At 44.0% G+C, this 22,088-nt stretch overlaps 1 protein-coding gene across 5 annotated transcripts in view; it reads right to left on the minus strand.

The window, feature by feature from the left end:
• The window catches only part of ADAMTS9 (ADAM metallopeptidase with thrombospondin type 1 motif 9), an 80,698-nt gene that overhangs the window by 4,320 nt on the left and 54,290 nt on the right, over positions 1 to 22,088 (minus strand). For 3 of the 5 annotated variants that reach the window (XM_057422857.1, XM_057422858.1, XM_057422861.1), the window contains 8 exons: positions 16,431 to 16,598; positions 11,670 to 11,843; positions 5,956 to 6,126; positions 4,307 to 4,501; positions 2,220 to 2,352; positions 1,906 to 2,000; positions 1,652 to 1,746; positions 1,424 to 1,557 (listed from right to left, as the gene is read on the minus strand). In XM_057422857.1, the coding sequence (XP_057278840.1) occupies positions 1,424 to 1,557; positions 1,652 to 1,746; positions 1,906 to 2,000; positions 2,220 to 2,352; positions 4,307 to 4,501; positions 5,956 to 6,126; positions 11,670 to 11,843; positions 16,431 to 16,598 (1,165 nt within the window). The remainder of the gene's footprint in view (positions 1 to 1,423; positions 1,558 to 1,651; positions 1,747 to 1,905; positions 2,001 to 2,219; positions 2,353 to 4,306; positions 4,502 to 5,955; positions 6,127 to 11,669; positions 11,844 to 16,430; positions 16,599 to 22,088) is intronic. The other 2 variants (XR_008973978.1, XM_057422859.1) reach the window with 2 other exon arrangements.

Here is a 22,088-nt window from a genome sequence, read left to right on the forward strand (position 1 = left end):
GAATAGTTGGTGAATAACACGGAAAGAAAGATGCAGGGGAAGAGACAACACGATTGTAAATATGCTGTTTGCTAACGTTGAAATTCACTAAAGCCGGTTTCACACATGAATCTTAAAACTGCTGGATTTTTAATATTAAATCCCTCTATTCATCCCACATGTGACTCCCAGGATGTGAGCATTGACTTTAACAAGACACTTAAACACTCAAACTTCACAGTTCAGTTTAAGCACATTGGTGATTTAGGGCCTAGGTGTAAATAAGAACAAAACTCAAACCCATGACTTGGGTTTTATTTCTCCGTCAGAAAATAACCCACTTTCAAGAAAGCCATGGGACCTCCTAAATCTCCTTTTTAAACAAAGGCAAACAACTATCTCAGTGCTCTCCTGGCTGCCTCAGCACAGGGGTCGGGGTTTCAAAGGGAATTGGGGTATTTTGCTCTGGAGGGATGTGAAGTAATCAAGACTCATTTAGATGGGGATGTGAGATAGCTCCTGCCTGACAGAGGTAGGTGCCCAGCTCCTTTTGAAATTCAAAGGGAGCTGGTATCAAATTTCCCAAGGGTGGTTCTTTTGAGCTCTTTACCTTTACAGACTATTAGTAGCTTTTTACAGACTCATAGACTGGGAGGTCTCATGGCTTGAAAATTAAGTGATTAAAAAAAAAACCCTTATCAGATAAAGAGTCATTTTACAAGGAAGGATTTTTGATTCACTGAAAAACATCTCTGCTAGATGCTGAATGAACCTCCAACAATATGTTGTGCTTTTAAATCATTTGATGGAAACTGATAGTATCTCTGGAGTCAGTGGGACTGAAACCATGACCCTGTGGGATGCTGCAGGCTCCCAGCTCCCATGAATGATAAGAGAGACAGGGTATCACTTATACTGCACAGCTACATTCCCCTCTGCCCCTGCAAATCCAGGGCCTCAGCTCCATCACTCTCCACACAAGTTATTTCCCCATCATCTGGCTCTGTCAAGGGCTTCCTCCACCCTGGCCCAAAGGGACCAGCATTCTGACCCCAGAGGAGTCCCCTGTGCTGGGATCTCCTGACACAAGTGTATGTTAAATGAGGTTAAGCCTTCCGAGTCCCATCTGAAAATAGAAGACCAAATGAAATACAGTCCTGAAAAAGCCCTGGCCTGCCAGGAGCATGCAAATATTCATTCTGCACAGCAGATGTACCAGCAACTGTTTGAATGTCTTTCCATATTATGGAGAATAAGTATGAGCATCTCTGAGGTACTCAACTTGCAGTCTCTAAGCTTAAAGCAGCAAACAAGTGACCAAGTTTCAAAACAGGAGAGCTCAGGAATGTTGCTCACTACAGTACTACTGCTTGCTTCTAGTTACAGCTACATTTGTGTAAAATAAACATATTGTTTTTAATGGTAAGGCCCTGTTTTTACTCACTTATTATTTGCATAGTGTTCAGGTCCAGCCTTACTTTGCTGAAGGTGGAAAACCCAGCTGCTGTGTAATCTTTCCTACACTGGCAGTCTTCTCGTCTGCTCCCGTTATACGGACATTCAGTCGGGTTATGCAATCTAAATCAAAAGAAAACCCTTTCTACTCATGACCGAAAAATATTGCCATGGAAAATAAAACCACTGTGAAGCTCAGGATTAAGGGATTTCCTACCTGTATCCATACACTTCTGAAAAATTCTCTGCATCCCCATTTACAAGGGTCATGTACTCCTTGGGGCTGTCAGTCTGCATCCCAGAGCAATATACCTGAGAAAGAGAAGCCAGAGTTTTGTCAGGCATCCTGTGCAAAGGGATGGGCAAGAAAATCAAAGGTAGAAAATCCAAGAGCAGAAGTGAAAAGCACACACAGGGTCCTCTTGCACCTTAGGGAAATGCATTAACTATCAATCTGTTGCTGAAATGCACCTTTAATGTCTTCCCTTTGACTTGAAGGAAATATTCGCCATCTTCAATGACACCTTTGAGATTTTTAATGTCCTTGCAACTCCTTGGTAATTCACCTGAAACAAAACAGAAACACTTGTAGTCACTGAGCAACTGTACATCAACATTTGTTTTGTAACACTGTGTGGCATCCAAAGCACCAAAACACCTTGTTTATCTTATGACAGATGCCTTAGTGCTTAGCTGGATGGCTCCCAGTGCTTGGAAACGCTGCGTATCTCTAGTTTGAGTGGGAAAGATGTTGAAGCCACGAGAAAGGCAAATCTGCGACTTACAGTCATGGACGCTGTGGCATGCCCTCCTCTCTTCAGGTTTCAGATCCGCTTGGCACAAGCTGCTGACCTGGTCATCGTTCGTCAAGCACTGCACTGAGCGGTGCATGACTCCAACTCCACAGGTGACAGAGCACTGCAAGACAGAGATTCGTGCTTTATCTCCAGGGTTTCTGGGCTTCAGAAGTACAGGCACAGACTGTTTCTCTTGTACCAAGAGACAGCAGCAAAGCCCCTGATCCTGCAAAGTATTCAAACCCAGACTTAATTTTAAGCAAATGAGTAGTCCTCTTGATTATTAATCATTTCATTATTATTGTCATTAATTGTTTCAAGAAAATGACTGTACTTTGTTTAGCACTTGCATGCTTTACTGGATGAGGCATTTGGTTAATGTGAACCATGTGCTCCTGAAATTGTTTGTATTTCACATTAGGAAGGTCATACAAGGGAGAAATCTTCACCAGAAGGCCTGAATGGTAGAAATCCTCTCCTGGTGGCTGGGAGACATTGCTTGGGTCACTGACACGGCCCTCAAAACAAACACAATGTGGGTTGGTACTTTCTATCCATATTGCACCAAAAAAACCCCACAGTCTCCAAACCCTCTCTCCCCTCACCCTCTGGAAAAATCTGTGCAAACAGCAAAAAACTGTCATCCTCAAACAGCTCAAATCAAGGGCAATCTTTATGCTGAAACTGCACAAGTTACTGGAGCTACGAAGCAGCAGCTTGTGTGAGTTGGCTGCTGCTAAGCATGGGCTATGGGAGTTTGGAGCATCTTGCTCCACCTCCACAGCTTATTTTTTCAAGTACTGGAGAACTGAAAATCAGCTCTTTCTACAGATACCAGGTTGGGCCACCAAGAAAATGATGCTGCTTGTCTACTGAGAAATGATTAGTCTAAAGGACACACCACGAAGGAGAAGGTCTTCAATGGCTCATGGTATTCACAGCTTGTCATTTATTCTTCCTTAGGTTCAGATCCATAAAACTTAACTAAGGAGCTGAGCAGGACTCTCTTTGTCCATCAAAGGTGATGGTATTTTACATTAAATCCCTTTGAAAATCAGAGATGAGAAGGGTCATGGCATATGGTAGTCACTGGGACGTTCAGCAGCCCAAAGTGAGGAGAAAGGTCTGGCTTTCTGAAATGGATACTCCTTGCAATGAACTTGTATTAATGAGTTGGACATTTTACACTGAAATTCTGGAGAAAATACCAGTTAATTGAGGCTGAGCTCTTTGCTGTAACTCCTCTGCCTTGACTTTCAGGGATGATCTGAAGCTTCCTATGGAGCAGGAGCAACTTAGGTTTCAAATGGTTCTGCCATTTACTTTGACAGTTTCCACTGCGTTTTGCTTGATTTGACCCTTGTTGCCTTGTAAAGGTTTGACAAATTCCTACAAATTCCTGAGCTGGGTTAATAAATCAAATTTATGGGAGGAACACCACATTTCAAAGGATGTCAGGAACACAAGAAGTGAAATGTTATCACCTTAACTAAAACCTGATCTTGTAGTTCAGGCCCCCAAAAGAGGCTCAACACAAATAACTTTAGCAGAAAGGCTAAGTTCTTTCCCCTGCCCTGTTCCAGCCTTTATAAAGAGGAGGTCATGTGGAGAGGGAAGAAAGTAAAATCCTTTTAAGGCTCAAATTACCAGCATTTTGGCCTATAGGTGGTTCCCAAGTCTTGCTCATACACATGGACAAGATCAACCCTAGTTGCCAGCTATCCATCAATCCTTCTAGCACCACACTTTCAAAACACTCCTTTTCTGGCAAAGACCCCACTTTCTGACTAAGCATTCAGCATGACTATCAACACTGCCACCAATTTTGGCTACATCCAAACTTGAAATCATGATTCTACTTGTAGCTGCTGGGACTCCCCCATACGATGGGGTTCAATCTGGAGCATGGAGCCCTACACACACCAGGGCTGTTGCTGCACAAGGGTATTCATTGCATTCATTTCTGCAGCTTTTAAGCATTTCCCCACCAAACTTTCAGACCATGTCTCCTGGTGTAAGGAAAAAAAAGTTTGTTCCAATGATTTCGGTTATAAAAAGAAGTTTGCCAAACTCACGCTTCCCCAGTTGCCAACACGCCAGGATGCTGAGACAGGGCACTCCCCAAGGTAGCAGGGCTGGATGTTGGGTGGCTGCGTGCCAGGACAGTTGACTGTGTTCTGGTACCCGTACTCATAGTGGTCCTTTCCGGTGTAAATCTCACTGCAGGACACGAGGCGCTGCTTGTATCCCTTCCCACATGTAACGGAGCACTGCGAGCAGAGGAAGTGCCTGTTAGCACTGCATGCTTTAGGAAGGCTGCCCAAAATGGCAGGGAAAAGCAGGCTTGACAGCTTGAGGGATCATTAGTAACTATTTAAGCCAGCCATGAATACTGTGAGTGGCTACAAGTGGACCAGTGCCCAACACTGCGCACACTGTTCCTCCCTGTGTCGCTCCTACAGCTTCTCCAGGACTCCCTACTCCAGGTTGGCTCCTGGGCACATGGAATCTCTCCCTAAGGGCAAAGAAAGGTGCACAAGATCCTTGGGAGCTCAGAAGTGCTTCTGTTATTTGGGTTTCTTTTTTTTTCTTTCCCCTTTTTTGTTTTGGTTTGGGTTTTGCCATGGGATGCACAGAGAAAGAAAATGGTCAAGATTGACCCTGAATAGCAGGTACTTGGCAGTAACTAGACAAAAAGGGAAGATTTTCCTTGTAATTAAAGGGCAGACAGTGCTCCTATCCTCTTCACCAACAGGCTGAGTGGGAGCTGGGGAGAGCTGAGCTCTGGTTCTATGAGGCTTTGCCCACCTTTGTGTCTTCATGGGCCTGAAGGGGGGGGGGGTGTGTGTGTCACAGGAGGTGAGAGGGAGTGGTGGGCATCTGGGCAAGGGGCAGCCAGGGCTTGATATTAGCACCTTAATATTTCTCTTAGAAAACCACCCAGGAAACCAGGCTTCTCCAACAAATTCTCATCTCTGCATTTCTCCCTCCTGCGCTGTCTTGGGTGGTTTGCCTCTCCTCCCCCTCAGCCCCAGCCTGTTTTCTTTTTCTCCCTTTCCTTGTTCTTTCTTTCTAATCAGTGCTGTGTCAGCAGCTGCCTTGTCATTTCCCTCTGCTGCTCCTCCAAGTGGAAAGTAATCCTTCACTCGCAGCATAAGGAAACAGGCTGAGATTAGCCCAGGTCCTCCTGCATGCAGTGCCTGCCACAAAGAAAACCCATCTGCTTTCCTTGCTGAGCCCTCTCCCAGCAGTGAGAGTGAACCTGCTGCCTTTGCTCATGCCAGAGACAACACCAAGGAAGGATGTCCCTTCAGTCATGTCCAGGCTCACCTTTACCCCTGGATGCTCACCCAGACCCTTGCTCATGGAGCTCACTGGAAGGAATAAAACCAAATAAATGAAATGAAATAGCACAAACCCACAGAGGGTGCCTGTTGGAGGCAACGTGCTTTGGAAGAAAATTGCCTCTAGGTATTAGTTAGGATGCTAAGCATGCTGGCATTTATAGTCTTTAATATCCTGGTCTTCTCCCACAGCCCTGCTCCTATCTTTCCAGCAGGGAAACTGCACACTGAAACAACCCCCAAAATAACACCACGCAGCGCTGCCCTGCCACTGTTGATTTGGGCTGCAATATCTCACCGAGGCCGGTGGCAAGAGGGGGACAGCGTGGCCTGGTGCAGAACAGCACATCCCCTATGGAGGGACAGGGATGGGGACTCACCTCCGACCACTCTCCAGTGATCCAGACGTATTCGCAGGGTGGCAGCCCACAGCTCTCGATCTCGGGAGGGCGTTTGCTGGCATCGCAGTAGCCACTGTTCTGCGGTTGCTTGTTCTCATCCACACAGAACACCTTGCGGTACCGGGATGCTTCCCCGCATGTCTTCATGCACTGTTTGCAACAAACAACAGCTCATGCTACACATCGGGGACTTTAGCAAATCAACCCACATCCGGAGCAAGCCCTCCTGGCGGCCTGAGTGAGTAGATAGCTTTATGCCCTGTATTGGCATCTTCCATTGGTATCACCCAAGGCCAGATTTGATGCTGGATGTTGAGGGAGCATCCAGTGACAAACTGCTCCCATCCTCTGGAGCAAATTCCAAATGTAGGGAGAGAAGAGAAACTGAGGTAGCAAGTATTGGGATGGGGCAGATGTGGAGTCCAGTGATGGGACCAAGAGATGCAGGGATGGGCATGCCAGGCCAGGAGATGCAGCAAGGGGGAAAGGGGCTGATCCTCAGCATTTGATAGGCCAAGGGGAAACAGCTTTAAACTGAAAGAGGGGATACATAAATATTAGGAAGATATTAGACATTAGGCAGTTCTTCCCTGTGAAGGTGCTGAGGTGCTGGCACAGGTGCCCAGAGAAACTGTGGTTGCCCCATCCCTGGCAGTGTTCAAGGCCGGGTTGGACAGGGCTTGGAGCAACCTGCTCTAGTGGAAGGTGTCCCTGCCTCTGGCAGGGGGTTGCAACTGGATGAGCTTTAAGGTCCCTTCCAACAGAAGCCATTCTGTGATTCTATTTCAGCCTTAGTAAACACAGCTGTTTGGAGAATGACAACCCAGCCATCCCCCTTCCAACATACACCCTTGGCTGTGGCTGGTGTGGGGGGTTCCCTTCCCCTGTCCTTGCCAGCAGGCGAGCAGCAGCACTCTGCCCTCCCATGGCATGGGGCACATCTCTGCAGCTGCTGCAACAGAGGCAGCCCTATGGATTTATTCTCTTTTCAACACTGCCCTGAGTAATATTGAGCAACCCATGCTAGCTGGGCACAACTGCTCCCTGGGGGCTTCTGGAGACTTTAAGGACTTTGTTCTTTCTCTGCTCACCTTGGAAAAAGCTATGATCCTGGAAGTGGGTCTGTGCTTGGAGAACATCTTACAGAAAACACACATAAAACAAACTACATCAGAGTACAAGCAGCTGTCTGGATAAAGCCCTATTTTCTTAAAGTTATATCCTGAAATGGACTTCTAACACTTTCAACTAACTGGATTAACAAGGAGAAACATGCATGAAAATAATCATTTTATGTAACATGCAGGAAATGTCTTCCCCTAAGGAAAAGGATAAAACATTCAGTCAGACCATCCCAATTTGTACAGAAACACTACTTGCAGTCAGATAGGACTGTCCCAGTTTAATTTAGTTAGAGTCTCACCCTCCAAACATCATTTCCAGCCTCCCCAAAGTGACTCCTGCTTTCCTGACTGGCCCACAATTAGCAAGTTTATTAGTGGTTTCAGCTAATTGCAAAGCACAGGCACTGTCAGGCCTTCACTTTCCATAATTAGCTGTCAGAACTAAGACTTTGAAAAATCAGATCAATCCATAGGAGAAGCAGCAAACCAGGAATGTCACAGCAACCTTGGTTGTAAATATTTAGTAACTGAGCAAAGTGGAGGGCAATGGTGAAGGAGAGGCAGCCCCACAAAGCAGCATCTATTCTGAAGGAATAACTTAGGAGCTCTCAGGCAACAGTCAACACTGCAAAATCTGTAGTCTACCAGAAGACCCCAAGGGCTTCGTGTGCTTTCAACCTTATTTACTCTCTTGCTATAAAAGTCCTTGGACTAGAAGCTTCTCCCAGGTCTGTGCTGAAACACAGTGATCCTATGGGTATTGGAGGAGTTTGATTTCCCCAGACAGCAAACAAGCTGTGCTATATTTGCCCTTCTCCAATATCTCCCTGTTATATAAGTAAAATCTGGAAGGGGGTTTATACATGTGAATAAGGAATCATTATGTTCCATCATCACGTAGCTTCTCTTTCAGGGGCAGCATGAACCCCAAACCTTCCTGTTCCTTCTCAACAAGGAACTCTCCAGCGCAGTGAGAGCGGCGCCATGGGATGCTCAGAGCCTGCCTTGCCTCTGGTTTGGGATACACCAGCACAGCACATGGTCATTAGCACAGAGTGAATCGTTTCAGCCCTCTGCTGCTCACACTCAAAGAAGGCACCTTTCAAAGATTAGGAAAACACAAGGCTGATCTTGTCTCCTCCCCTTAATGTATAATTAAGCCTAAATTTGCAAAGTACATTGGATCAGGCTTAATTTTAAAAGGATGAACAACCTCTATGCCATCAATGCATCTTTTGACACTGGTTTTGAAGAGTTATCATATCAAAAGCCCTTCCTGGTTTAAAATCATTAGTTGCTGATGAGAGATTGACAACTTCAAGCACATACCAGCCTGCTTTGGGTTTCTCTGCAAATAATGGTTACATGGCAAATAAACATGAGCCAGCCCCTGTGCATTTTATCATCATCAGTAAATTAAAGTTTGATTATTTGTATTTTTAGGTATAACTGGCAATTAAATTAATCCCATTGAGATATTAAATATGGCTCAAAGACAGCGAGGCCGTCATAAAATAAATCAAAGAGAAGCACTCCAGAGTTTCCAATCAGCTACCCCAAGGTTATAAAACATTATTCATGTAGGAAGTGGACAGTTCAGGTAGCATGAAAAGGCTATTTTTCCTTTTAATACGGTGATAGATTTTGTATGAAATCTCATGTTCATGACTGATCTAAATCTCCCACAAAACAGAGGAGCCAGGGTATAAAAGCTATTGATAGCAAGGGCTGAAAAACAGATCAGGCATTTGACAATATTCATCTCTTTTGCCTCATTTCCCATATTCTGAATTGTTTTCCTGGCAGTTCAAATTAAGAACAATTTCAAACACTTCTGCAACTGTTTTGGAAGAGTAATAATAGCAATTAAAAACCCCAAAGGCACAGCTTTGCAAAAGCATTCTTTGGCATCTCATTTTAAATCAAAATCTGACACAGAGATGAAATGAAACCCCAAGCCACGAACACTCCAAACATGCCTTGGGTAACTCTGCAATCCCAGTCAGACAAGGATTTTCCCCCAGATGGCAAATGTCAAAGATTCAAACACTGCATTGCAGCTTCCAGAGAGGTTCATATTAAAAAAAACCTTTTTCTCCCCAATATTCCCTTTTTCTTTGTGACCATGGTCTGAGTTTTACTTTGACATTAACAAGGACCTTTCTATTGAGTTTCTTCTCCCTGGTGGGGGTATTGAGGACAGCTAATTAATGGCGATACACCAACAGAGCAATAAATGGTTTCCAGTAAGTTCCCTCTTCCTTTCATGGGCAAGACCAACTTTTTTTCATAAAAATAACAACAAAAAGGAACAATACAAAAACCCATCTTTACAGATTCCCTTTAAAGATAAGAAATCAAGAATAAGATAGTGCTGGGATGTTTATTTTACATCCTGCCTTTCGTATCAATTAGGGTTCATTGCTGTTCCCTGCTCAGAGATACTAACGCAGTCTCTGCCTCCTCACTACGAATAATATGTAGCCCCTACTTATTGCTGGGGAGAAGCTGCTATTACTTTCTTTCACCAGGTATATCAGAACAAAATAAGAAGTGCTCAGAACTGCTTGGAGTCAGCCAAAGGGCAGAGCTCACATTTGGGATCTCCTGCGTGTCTCTATTAATGGTTATTTATGGTTGAGGAAACTTTCAGCCCAGCTTTCCTCTAGCAAAGCTCCCAAGGGAAAAAAAACAACAACAAACCTCTGTAACACAGTAAATTTTTTCCCAGTGTTGGGAAACTGAGGAAAATATCAGCATCCACCTCCCACCAAGGGCTTGGTAGGGTAGAAGCAGGCAGAGGCCTCTTGCCACTGGTTTGAGAAGTTGTAAAAGTAAAGCGAAGAAGCAAAACGATGGGGTAGGAGATGTGGCTTTTCAGAGCTAATTACACCATTGGATAAGGATTGCAACTGCATGCTGTTTGCTGACCTACTTTGCCGCCTGTAAATTTATTAGCTGAGGAAATTTAACGGGCTCTGTAAAAGCAAAAGTTCATCGCAAGGAATTTGCTCGAGCCTCCTGGGCTGTTCCTACATTTCTTTTCCAGGCTAGGATGTTTCCATTGGGTACCACTGAGCCATCAGCTTAGCTCTGAATCATAGAATCATAGAATAGTTAGGGTTGGAAAGGACCTTAAGATCATCCAGTTCCAACCCCCTGCCATGGACAAGGACACATCACACCAGACCATGTAGCAAGCTAAACTTATTTACACTATTCCTACCAGGCCAATGTGCCTAGTATATTAGGGGATATTAGACAATGTCACACACCCAAGTGCTTGCAGTCTGGGGTGCTCAGCACAGTGAGGAGCTAAGAAATAGCTCATGAAAGAGGAAGGATGAGAGAAAAACAGGTGCTGACCTCACCTTGAATCTTTCCTTGCAGCACGAGAGAAGCTGCACAGCCTCTGTACATGTGAGATGCTTTTTCTCTTATCAGTAAATTTGCTTTTCCTATCTTCCCCCTTTTTTTCCTTCTTTTTTTCCTTAGTGACACAACAAGGGCAGGCTCTCAAGTGCCTGTGAACACCAAGGCTTTGAGCAGTAAGCCAGCAACACTTCTCTATCTTCTGTTACCGGAGCATGAGGCCCCGTTTTGCATTTACACCATGGCCTCTTTACAGTGTCTCAGCAGGCAAAGGAACCTCAGCCAATTTCATTCCACTTCAAGACCTCCCTGGGCCATGCAGGAGCAATATAAAAGCAGCCTGACTGCCAGTGAATGCTGGACCCCTCCATCCCCTGCATCCCCATGGAGGGCCCATGACGTGCAATCCCCTCCTCCCTATGTGACAAGGACATCCGCTCCATAGGAGTGGTGGCCCCTTTGCAGGTGTGTGACACAGGAGTCAGCTCACCAGAGCTGGCAGCTCCATCACCTTTCCCATTTCCAAGGCTGGCAGTCCCTGGGAAGAGCCTGGGACAATAGGACAGGGATGGATGAGGGCTGGGGCAGGGATAACTAAAAACTGAATTAAGCCAGAACAAAATTCATCATTTTGGTGCCTGGTCTGAGCTCTTTCTGCCAAAACCTGTTGTATACCTCAAAGCCTGCCACAGTGCACAGCATTTCCTGTGGGACACTGCATCTCACCTCTGCTTATAGCTTGACAAAAAGCATGGACCAGGAGCTCGGTGAAAGGAAAGAGACGGCAGAAGGAGCTGGGGGAAGGGGTCAGAAAAGTGGGAATTACCAGTCCTTCAAACCCAGAAGCACAGGGCTGACTGCTGGAGCAGCACAGCAGGGCTCAGCCTCCAGGAACAGACCCAAATCTGCCCTACCCCAAACCTGCTCACCATTTGCATAGGTCCCAGCCAAAGACAGGGCAGCACAAAGCCATGTATTAACCCTATCGAGGTATTTCTCAGCTCCCCCTTCCACCCAGCACATGCGAGTGTTTCCTCTGCTTTATCTTTTGGAAAGCCCAGTTTGCAACCCCAAAACCCCATCCTTCCAGCACTGATCTCCAGCCTCAGCAACTCCCCATCTCCAGCATCATCCTGCACCGCACACAGAGCACAAGTGACGTGACCCCAGGGAAGGGAAGGGGGGGACCCCGCTTACCGCTTGCCATTCGCCAGCTGCCCAGCGGTGCGTGGGGCACTCGGGGAGGTGGCAGTCCTGCTGCGGAGGGGGACGGCTGGACGGGTCACACTCTGCCTCCTCGGCTGCCTTCGGGGCGCCGCTGTGACAGTGGACGGCGCGGCGCTGGACACCCCGGCCACAGGACACCGAGCACTGGAGGAAGGGACAAAAGGTGAGTGGTGGTCGCAGCTTCACGGTAAGTTCTGTGGGTTCGCCCTCTGCTTTGAACTCAGCGGCTGTGATAGCAACGCGCTAAAGCCAGCATTTAAACTTCCAGGGGAGGCTTTTCTGCAGACAGAAATCCCTGCTCCGCTCAAGCAAGCAGGAATTTTGCAGTGGGCTTCAGTGGGGTCAGGATTTCTGTTGCAAAAACCTCTGGAGATGGATAGCCGCACTGCTAAACTTAAACCACAGCATGCCAGAGACAGGCTCTGCCTGTTACTTCACAGGCACTCAGCTCAAGAAGGTAATAGCTCAAAATGTATCAAATGCCACAACTGGAGTGGAGTTTAATGAAAAGCAAACTTGGATTATATAGAAGAAAGTGTGTAGCAGTAGAAAGGTAAAGGTATGATACAAGCTGGGGTTTCTTTCAGTGAGCATCTAAACATGCCCATGCACACAAGCCTGTTAGCTTGTGAAAATAAATGTCTTTTTTTAATGAACTGCATTTCACATTTCCTTCATTACACTGTGGGCACATTCCTCCCCACTTCTAGGCACAGCAAAAAGAGCCCGAATTCCTCTGTTTCTCAGACATTTTCAAATTATCATCTTCACTAAAATGCTTTTAACAGCTTGTTTTTAGTTTCATGCAACATTTCTTAGTGTTGTGACTGCACACTGTAATATGTTTAGCAGTACGTAATGTCCCTCTGGTATGGATTCTTCCGGGCTAGATCTTAAAGTATACTGTATAGATTTGGAATAAAGAGAATTTGCATTTATAGAAGAAAGCATGTAAAAATCAAAGGTATGTATTTACAACACATCTATTACAGTTAGCCATCTGCTGAATTAACCATCAATATAAGTAATCTTATTAATACATCAGGAACTAAGAAAACAAGTTTGCAGACCGTTATTGCAATACCCATAGAAGTGAGACTTCTTAAGGCAGGGAATTAAGCAGTGCCTAATGGGGAAGCAACTCTCTCTTCTGCAGAGTATTCCTCTGTAATTCTCCATTTGCTTTACTATCCAAATACCCCATAAAGCCAAGAAAACCAAAGAAAAGCTGACTGTGAATATCTGCCTGGCTCCAGATATTCGTTAGATGGTGGAAGGGACTTTTTTTTTTTGTGTAACTTTTGAAAGTAGCAGTGAGATTTCTGTCACTGGTGATGCAAATGCTTCCCATATGCTGCGCTGCTGCCCTCTGATTAACAGCACTGTGTTTGTCCTATGCATTCCACAGGGAACAATTAAACTGAATAATGGCCACAAACTTGGAGAAACACGTACACCAGGATGCATACCATGCTCCAAAATGCATCTTGGTTTGCATTTATCAGTCACCTAAAAGGCACATGCCTGGGTATGTTATGATAAAGGAGCACTAGCAATGTAGTGGGTCTTTCACAGGGGCTGTGCTATGTGTGACACCCAGGTAGAGTGGGTCTGGGGAGACAGAGGTTGGTACCTGTCTGTGCTGGGCAAAGCACGGCACCAGGTAAAGCCATAGACTCATTTCACTGTGTGCCTAGGTGAAACTTGGCCCCTGTGTAAGCCCATGAGAATAAATGCTGCACCCTGATTGAATGCGTGGGAGGATTTGCAGTGGGGGAGTGAACTGTTTCACTGCATTTATGGCTGGCTTCAAAATCACACCATTCCACTCTATTACAGAGGTAAGAAAAGAAGGTTTCTAACATCATTTTCACCCTGTCTGTTTTAATCCAGAACAGCCAACCTCTGTCTACCTTGGGGAAATACAGCTGGTTGACACTGCCAGAAGATACTCAGTCTGGGGCAGACAGCTTTTGCTGTACCTATATATATTCTCCTAGGGGATGCCATGAGTCAGGCAGCCTGTTAGTCCTTTCAACAATGTCCATATGTTTTCCCAGGAGTGCTCCTTTCCCCACTGAGAAAGTCAGTCACCAAACTGCCAAGTGCCAACACAGCTATAGGGAAGTTCTACCTGATGCTCTAGCTGATTTTCAGACCAGCCTGGATTTCAGCCTATAGCTGCAATGTGTAAATACCACACAGCAGAATAAATGTTGATATTTTTGCTAAGTGAAAGGTAAAATGGCCATAATTGATACCACTTAGGAGATGCAAACATATTAAATCTGACATTTCAGTGCAGATACAAGCACATTTAAAACTTGGAGAAAAAGCCTTTTTTGCTTGCCTTCTGATACCGCAGATATATTAAAAATGCTTTGCTGCAGGAAAGTGGATTCATAACAATCTAGAAAATAATTATGCAGCCTCTGAATACAAAACATCCAGAGAGAAAAAAACCTGGAAGCGAAGCACAGCTGCCAGCGGGGATTCAATTTAACCATTTCTGTATTTTTTAATCCTGATTTTTGAATCGTTCATTTTACAAAATGAAAAAGAATAAAACCACCCCCAAAACCTTAAAGGTACATGAGGTCCTGTGCACATGTGGTGACAAAAAAGATGCACTCCTATGGGAAAACCCTGCCTTATGTCTCACACAGACTTTCACTGGTTTATCCAGGATGGAAGGCAGCCAGCTCACAGCAGCTCAGCTTTGGGATTATCTTTCGGAGGTACTTAGACCTTCAGAAAGCTTTTTCTTGATCAGATCGAAGAGCAAACTGATCAAGGCTCCTCTTTTCAGCAGTGGTACTGGTGATGGGGAGGGTGACACGGAATTATGGGGCCCATTTCAACCCTGATCAATCTATTGGGTATTCAGAGTGCTGAACCCCTGCCTGTTATACAGCCTTAATGAGAAGTTCTGCACCTAAATTCACCTTGGCTCTTGGATTTAGTCTTCTGCAAAGCCATGAAAGCCCTGTGCTCTCACATGGCCATGGCTGGTGCCCTGAACGTGTGACGGCCACAGCTCTTCATCTATCACAGGCAAAGCTCTGCCAGCACGAGTGAGGATCAGGATGCAAGGAAGCCATGTCAGAGCTTCCAAAAGCCCAGCTTGATAGTGCAGAATGAGTGTTTCTAACCCTTTATTTTTCCCCAAGCAAGATGCTGGCTGGCTGAGCACACCCAGCATCAGGCACCTGGGCTGAGGAGCCACCCCTGGAAATGCACTGCCTATTCTTACTACTAGCATACAAATATTCCTTAATTGCCTAGTCACAAGAGATTACCTCAGGCCATAAATCACCTCATCCTCCTATTACCTTGGGTTTCTTTCTCCACTTGCATAAAATTAACTCTGATCATGCGGTAGAATGTTGGGAATTTTAAAACACATACTTGTATCAACTAATATGAGTGTGTTTTAACGCAATCAACAGACCATTACATTATTACGTTTACAGTTATTAGGTGTAAAAAAAAATACTTTAAATAAGGATCAAATGGGATATGATGAGACTACCTAATGGCTTCAGGCGGCTTCTCAATCTAGCTTCCTGTATAAAATTGAGGTTTCATTCCTGCAGGTAATAAAGGTAATAATATTGAGCTGATTTCCAATATGGGAGCATTTCACAGGGCTATGCACAGCTACCTGAGTGCTCCTAGCCATACCTGAGGTAAAGGACCCAGACCTCAGTAACTGAACCTCCGCACTTAGCCCTTGACACACATAATGGCAAATACTCCTATCCTATGAATTCAAAGGTAAGCATTGAGAAAAAGTACAAGTCTGAAAACAATTATAGCACACCAGTGGCTTTATTGTCTTTTTTAATAGTCGACATTAAACAACTGTCCTTGTCCTAACATTTGCATGTGTGCCTGTAGCAATGTTAGTGGTTTATCTTTCAGGGAACTTGAATGAGAACTGGTGTTTTGTACCTTAATGTGGAAGACAGACCTCAAGAGAACATGATGTTTCACAAGTTAACAGTTCATTTAGTCTAGGATTTTCAATACCTCTGCTGATTAGCACACTAATGAGGTAGAGGGGAAAAGGGAGGTTCAGAGAGAAAAATGTGATGCAGCAGATTCAAGGTGATGACAAAGACATTATTTTTCAGGAAAACAAGGATCTGCGGTATGCTTACAGCAAACAAAATGCTTAATAACTCCGAACACTTTCACATTTCCAGCAGCCTCTGCTCTATGCATCAGTGTCTGACTTTTTAACAAAGCAAAATCAAGCAATGAGCTTGTTAAGAAACAAAAGGCGGAGAAAAACATTTTTAATGAAGAGCTCTGATTCTACGTTAAGCTTTCCCAGGAAGCTGATAATAAAATTAGTTTCAGATTTCTCAGAACTAAGGAAGGTCTTGCTTGGGATGTGACATTTTAAATAATAACGATATTAAAACCACAAATAAGTAGTAGATTCTCTTTAATATTATCTACTAATGCCTCTACTAGCAGAAACAAAATAAACAACAAGGAATTGACTTTCAGATAGACACTAAAAGCAAGTTGCCATGTTTTCAACTGGTACAAATCTCTGCTGTCCGTGAAGCTACACTGTTGTTTATCACCTAAGGTTCTCACCCAAAACTTTTCACCCTTAAAAAACTCCAGAGGACAGAAATGATGGGAAAAGCAGCTTCCAACCAAATTTGAGGGAGGAAGAATATCCAAGGGTGCACAAGGGTATACAACGTGTCTCACCTGTCCCCAATCTCCTGCTTTCCACTTCGGACATCTGCCCCCTCTGCATTTCTTTTGCATGCTGGGCTTAGCAAGGTGCTTGCAATAGTCTTCTTCTATATGCCTCCCTTCCTTTGATAAACAGTACACACTGCGGTGCTTTTGGCCCCTTCCACAGGAGACAGAACACTGTAAATATAAAGTAACAACAGATCAGCTTTAATGCAGGGCCATCTATATGGTTATGTATGGGCCATGGCTACCAAGGGCATTTTCTTGTTGCTGGGCCAAAAAACACATCCCCAGGTTCCCACAGAACAAGGCTTAAGGGGGATACGGAAGGGCAGAAATATTTCCATTTGCACTTAATACTGCATGATATTCTTGGTCAAATCATCCCAAAATGCCAGTATCAAAATAGAGAGAGCAGCTGACATTCAGCAGGGATAACACGCTGGATTCCTGGCATTGCTCCAGTGGTTTCAAAGGAGCAGAGTCATCTTACAGGGATCAAGGCAAGAGCCCTCAGTATCTACTTAGAAGAACTTGAAAGGAATTATCTCCATTTACCTTGGTACAAAGGGAGGTCAAATGTTGGTAAATCAGGAGAGTAAAGTGTGATATACACCTTTACAGAGGGGAATAACTGCACAAAGGAAGAGGCAGAAGAGAAAAATGCAGTTTTGCCATGCCCTCGTGTTAATGCTCGTGTCAGTTTTACCGGTGTAGACTGATTTACTTGTTTTTTTTTAACCTAAACAGACTGAAATCAGGACATGCTCATCCTTTAGATTTATGCATTTTGAAACCAACTCAGAAAGTAGCAAGAAAGCAGAGCCTGAAGAATCAAAGCAAAAAGCAAATCAGCAGGTATGTTAGCTGTAAGCTTTGTAGTGAAGGAACTAATTTCAACCTCCCTCTGCAGGTTCACTGAACTTTTTCAAATGTGACCACTTCTGGCATGCAAACCCCAAGCAACTTCACTTTGATTTCAGATTAGTCTCCTCCAAAAGATTTAGGAATCAAAGGGGTCTGCAATCACGACAAGAATTTAATATGACAGTTCCATGTAGAACAAGCCTCTTACTCAGCATGATGCTCCTAGAGACTCAGCTTCAATTTCTTCATTACATGCTACGTCATAAGCACCCTGGTTTAATCCTTGAGCACAAACATGCTATTTCAACCACCTCTCAACATAAAATGTTCTGATTTCTTTACAGAACAGAGCAAACATTCAGAGATGAGGCTTCTACCTTCATTCTGGAGGCACTCCATCAGTATATTTCCTAAGAAATAAATTACAGCCCAAGTTCTTCCCAGCCTATGAATATGTTTAAACTTAAAATCCGACAATTTATATATGTAACAGATCTGGAAGATCTGTTAGAACAGAAACTGGCATATGCATTGACAGCTGTGATTACTTTAAATTACAGCCATACTTCCAACTCATTCAGCCCACAAAGAATCAGTGAGAGAGCAGTAACTTGCTCCAAAATGAAAAAGTTCAGAGCAATGTGGAGAGAAATGGATGTAACTCATCAGACCAGACATTGCTGCTTAAAATCTTGTATAAGTAACGTCCTGAAAGGGCTGTTTTTATGCTACAAGGTGTTACAGATTGGCAAAAGGTAGCCAGCCCAACTCCCTTATGATCAATAAGGGTTTAAGGGCCAGTAATGCTGCTCCTGCACCATTAGAGAGGTGGGGAAGCCAGCCCAGCCTGGGGCACGGATGGCCACCTTTGAGTTTTCCTGAGCCCAGTTCCAATTTCAAGATAGGCAAAAAACCCCCCCAAAGAACAACATTCAACCTTGCACTGAGAAACAGAGGAAATGCTGTCCCTTGTTCTAAAGTAAGACTTTCTCACAAGTTACCCAGATTCACAAACTTCACTTTTTTTCTTTAGCATCAACAGAAAAAAGATTGAGTTAATGTTATCCTATTTTTATAAGCCTTCAAATTTCATCAGAAGTTCATTTTTTCACTCCTTCTACATCTCTCCCCAGGCAATGAACGTCAGCAATAAGAAGGAAATGTCAAATCCTACCAAACCCAGTTGTAAACTTCTAATGCTTTTATCCATTTACTATCTTTGGACTAAGCAGCAGCACTGATACTTTAGCAATAATTCAAGTGCTCCTCAGTAAGTGCAGGTTGATGGCATTTTACTGTGACAGCCAAAGCTAAACAGTAAATTTACAGACTTGATCAGGACTCTCTCTTGCCCTACATATCCCAGGCAGGTACAGCCTAATGCATCTTTTCTCTAATTTAAAAAATGTATTAGATACTCTACTTATTCTAAAAGAGTAATATACTTACTCTCAATCCTTATAATAATACTTATTCTAAAGGAAGAATAACCACACTGTGCACCAAGGCAAGCATATTTCTGGGGACCTGAAGTTGGTTGATAAATATTTGATCTCACAAATAATACAGTGCTAGTCATTTCCAAAGTCATTATCCCCCATCTACAAATTGCTTAACTTTAGTATGGTGCCTGATTCTAACATTTATCACAGGATCAAACAAGAAGACTGCATAGATACCTTGGTGCACTCAGAGGCTGAAGCCTAATTTGCCTAATTTTGTTAATACTTAAATGTAATTCCCAGGATGCTGGAATTAATAATTTCTGTGTCTGTCTTCAGTATAAATCAAAGTTAGGCAGTGTGCATTTTTAGATCTAGATCACCCATTTGCTTTCATGCACATGTGAGTTATGATCTTATTTGCACTGACAGAAAAGAGAGACTGAATAATCCAATGTAGCCAAGTATCAGACACCGAAAATTCCTTTGCAAAGAGACTACTTCATAATTGCCTTCTAATTCATCTCAGGTATTTCCAACTTTAATTTGGCACATAGATTTTAAAGCATATGTGAGCTACATGCAGAAAACAATTTAATAATGGGCTTCATCTCAATGCCATGTGACTTAGGGAAGCCACTGCCATCAGCCCCATCATTTATTTTGGACCCTGGAGAAACTTTGCACTTCATTATCAGGACTTCTCATCACTTATGATACCTACCAATAAGACTGTCATAGCGAGGTAAGCTTTGATCCTGCCTTCTTTACAAGATTTGAGTAGCACAGACAAACCTGCTCCTTTCATACTTCTCCTTTTCTTTATTTCTTTGCTATCTCCCACAGAAAATACCTCCAAGTACTGGGGATGGACAGGCTGCACTCTGTGGAACAGGAGTCTTATTCAAGGCTCTTTGCAGTCAACAGAAATACTTCTGGTTTTCATCACCTGTGGATGCAGCCCTGGAGGTGTAGCCAAGGTACTGTATTGACTTTTTCCATTAACTTAGCTTTCTATAGAGTCCAGGATCTATTGTTGCCCATGGTCAACCCGCCCTCTGCCTCCACTCAAGTGGGTGGTAAACGTTGCTCTGAAATACTGTTTCCTGCCTGTGACTGAGGCACAGCAAATAGCACCCCTTGGTGAACCTGGGAGGGTGGCCAGGCATGGAGAGTGGTGCGAAAACAACACATTGTGTTGTTTCTTAAGGAAAAAAACCACAAGAAACAATTTGACTGTGGTACATAAAATAGTAGAGAAATACTATTTCAAAAAATCAGCTATAGCCATTACACTAAAGACTCTACTAAACCTCCTCTTGTTATTATCTTCATTATCTCCTCAACTCATCACGGTCACACCTGGTGCTTTACATGGAGAACAAGAACAAAAGGACTTTCCTAAGAGCATTAGAGCACAGATTTAAGGGGGTTATGTTTATTACATGATTAGTTTTGTTAATATGCCAAGGACTGGGGACTGGCATACTGCTGAATCATTGAAACAAATATATTGCCTAGTATAAATGAAGTCAAGAAAAAAGCTTAAATAAATATGACAAAAACATTTCCATATCAACTCTTTCCAAAAACGTCAGAACATGATGCTAAATATCTCCTGCAATGCATCACTCTGCTCCAGCGCAGCAGCAAGCTTATGTTTGTGTTTCCACAAGAGATTTGTTTTCTGTTTCAGAGTTCAGCAATGAGGAAGATCATTCTGTTCTACCAAGTATGTGCAAAATTGCTTTAAACTAACCCTTGCTGCATTTCCTATTCTGATCATAGAATCTCAGCGTGGTCTGGGTTGGAAGGGACCTTAAAGCTCATCCATTTCCAGCCCCCTGCCACAGGCAGGGACACCTTCCACTAGAGCAGGTTGCTCCAAGCCCAGTTCAGCCTGGCCTTGAACACTGCCAGGGATGGGGCAGCCACAGCTTCTCTGGGCACCCTGTGCCAGTGCCTCAGCACCCTCACAGGGAAGAGCTTCTGCCTAATATCTAATCTAAACCCACTCTCTTTCAGTTTAAATCCATTCCTTCTTGTCCAATCACTACGTGTCCTCAGAAAAAGCCCCTCTCCATTTCTTGTTGGCCCATTTAGGTATTGGAAGGCTGCAATAAGGTCATCTTTCTGATATTTTGGACAATGAGGGTATGTCTCATTCATTAAGACTTCTCTAAATAGAAAGGCTGCTACTTGATTCACTGGGCTGGTAGCAGCGTTAAAAACAGAATATGTACCCCAAAAGCTCTTAAAAACTTGTACAAAATGTCTGGTTGTTCCCAGGTTCTGAGCCTCCTGTGGAAGACCACGACCTTCTCTTCTGCACAGGGAGCTTATGCTGGGAGCAAGGCCAGGCTGGCAGCAAAAGGACTCAAAGCCCTGGGTACAAATGAACAAATCCTGATGAAAACAAAGAGGCAGCAAAGAACACTCAAGAAGAAACAGCAGCTCCATTTCTTGTTAACTTTGTGCACTAAAGAGCTGCTTGACATGGGACAGGAAAGCAAAACAACAGCAAGAACCTGGGGACATTCTTCCCCCCCACCCCGCAACGTGAAAAGCTTCAGAAAATGCTGTCAGATCACTTTTCCGTGCATCAGCCGACGATCTGGGAGGTATTTGAGATAATGAATGCAAGCTGTGGTGATCACCAAACGAATTCCCAAAGATAGGTATGCTCTGATAGCTCACCAAGGGCAGGGCCGGGGGCTGGGAAGAATTAGACTAAAACCAGCTTTATCAGATTCTGCCAGGAGCAACTTTTTGGAGGAAATTAAAATAAATCCATGCAGGTTTAGATTTCCACACATTAAGGATTATATGGAAAGTAAGTAAGCCCTTGTTCATCCTTTCCAACTATCTGAGCTGAAACATATGCTGGGTGAAATAAAACAGAAAACCAACAGAGCCCTACAATGCTTTACACCCCCTTTTCTGTGAGGGGCTGTGCTCCTGCATGTCAGCAAACTTCTCCAACGATGAGCAGAGCCCAGCCTTGCACCCTCACAGTTACATTTCAGCGTCCTTTATTCTATATCAGCTCTTACTATAACCCACACTGCTGCTATCAGATGCTGAAATCACAGCCCTGTGACTTCCACACCTTTGAGATCTCCCAAGGACACAGGACATGAGCAGACACACCGCCAAGGAAAGCCTGGATCATTCCTCACCAGCTGAACCTTTACTGGAAGTCTTAAAATGCCTGAGCTCTGTGCGTGTTACCCAGCAATAGAGACTCTGTGGCATCCAAACTAACTTAATTATCTTCACAACAGCAAGGTATTTAGCAGGTAACTCCCTTGGCTTCAGTGAGACAGTCAACGAGCTTAAAACAAGGGTTCAGCTCCAT

The sequence above is a fragment of the Pezoporus wallicus genome, unplaced genomic scaffold (genome assembly GCF_028554395.1).
Source record: "Pezoporus wallicus isolate ANWC-B61680 ecotype Strahan unplaced genomic scaffold, APGP_CSIRO_Pwel_v1 contig_7073, whole genome shotgun sequence".
NCBI classification, from domain to species: domain Eukaryota; kingdom Metazoa; phylum Chordata; class Aves; order Psittaciformes; family Psittacidae; genus Pezoporus; species Pezoporus wallicus.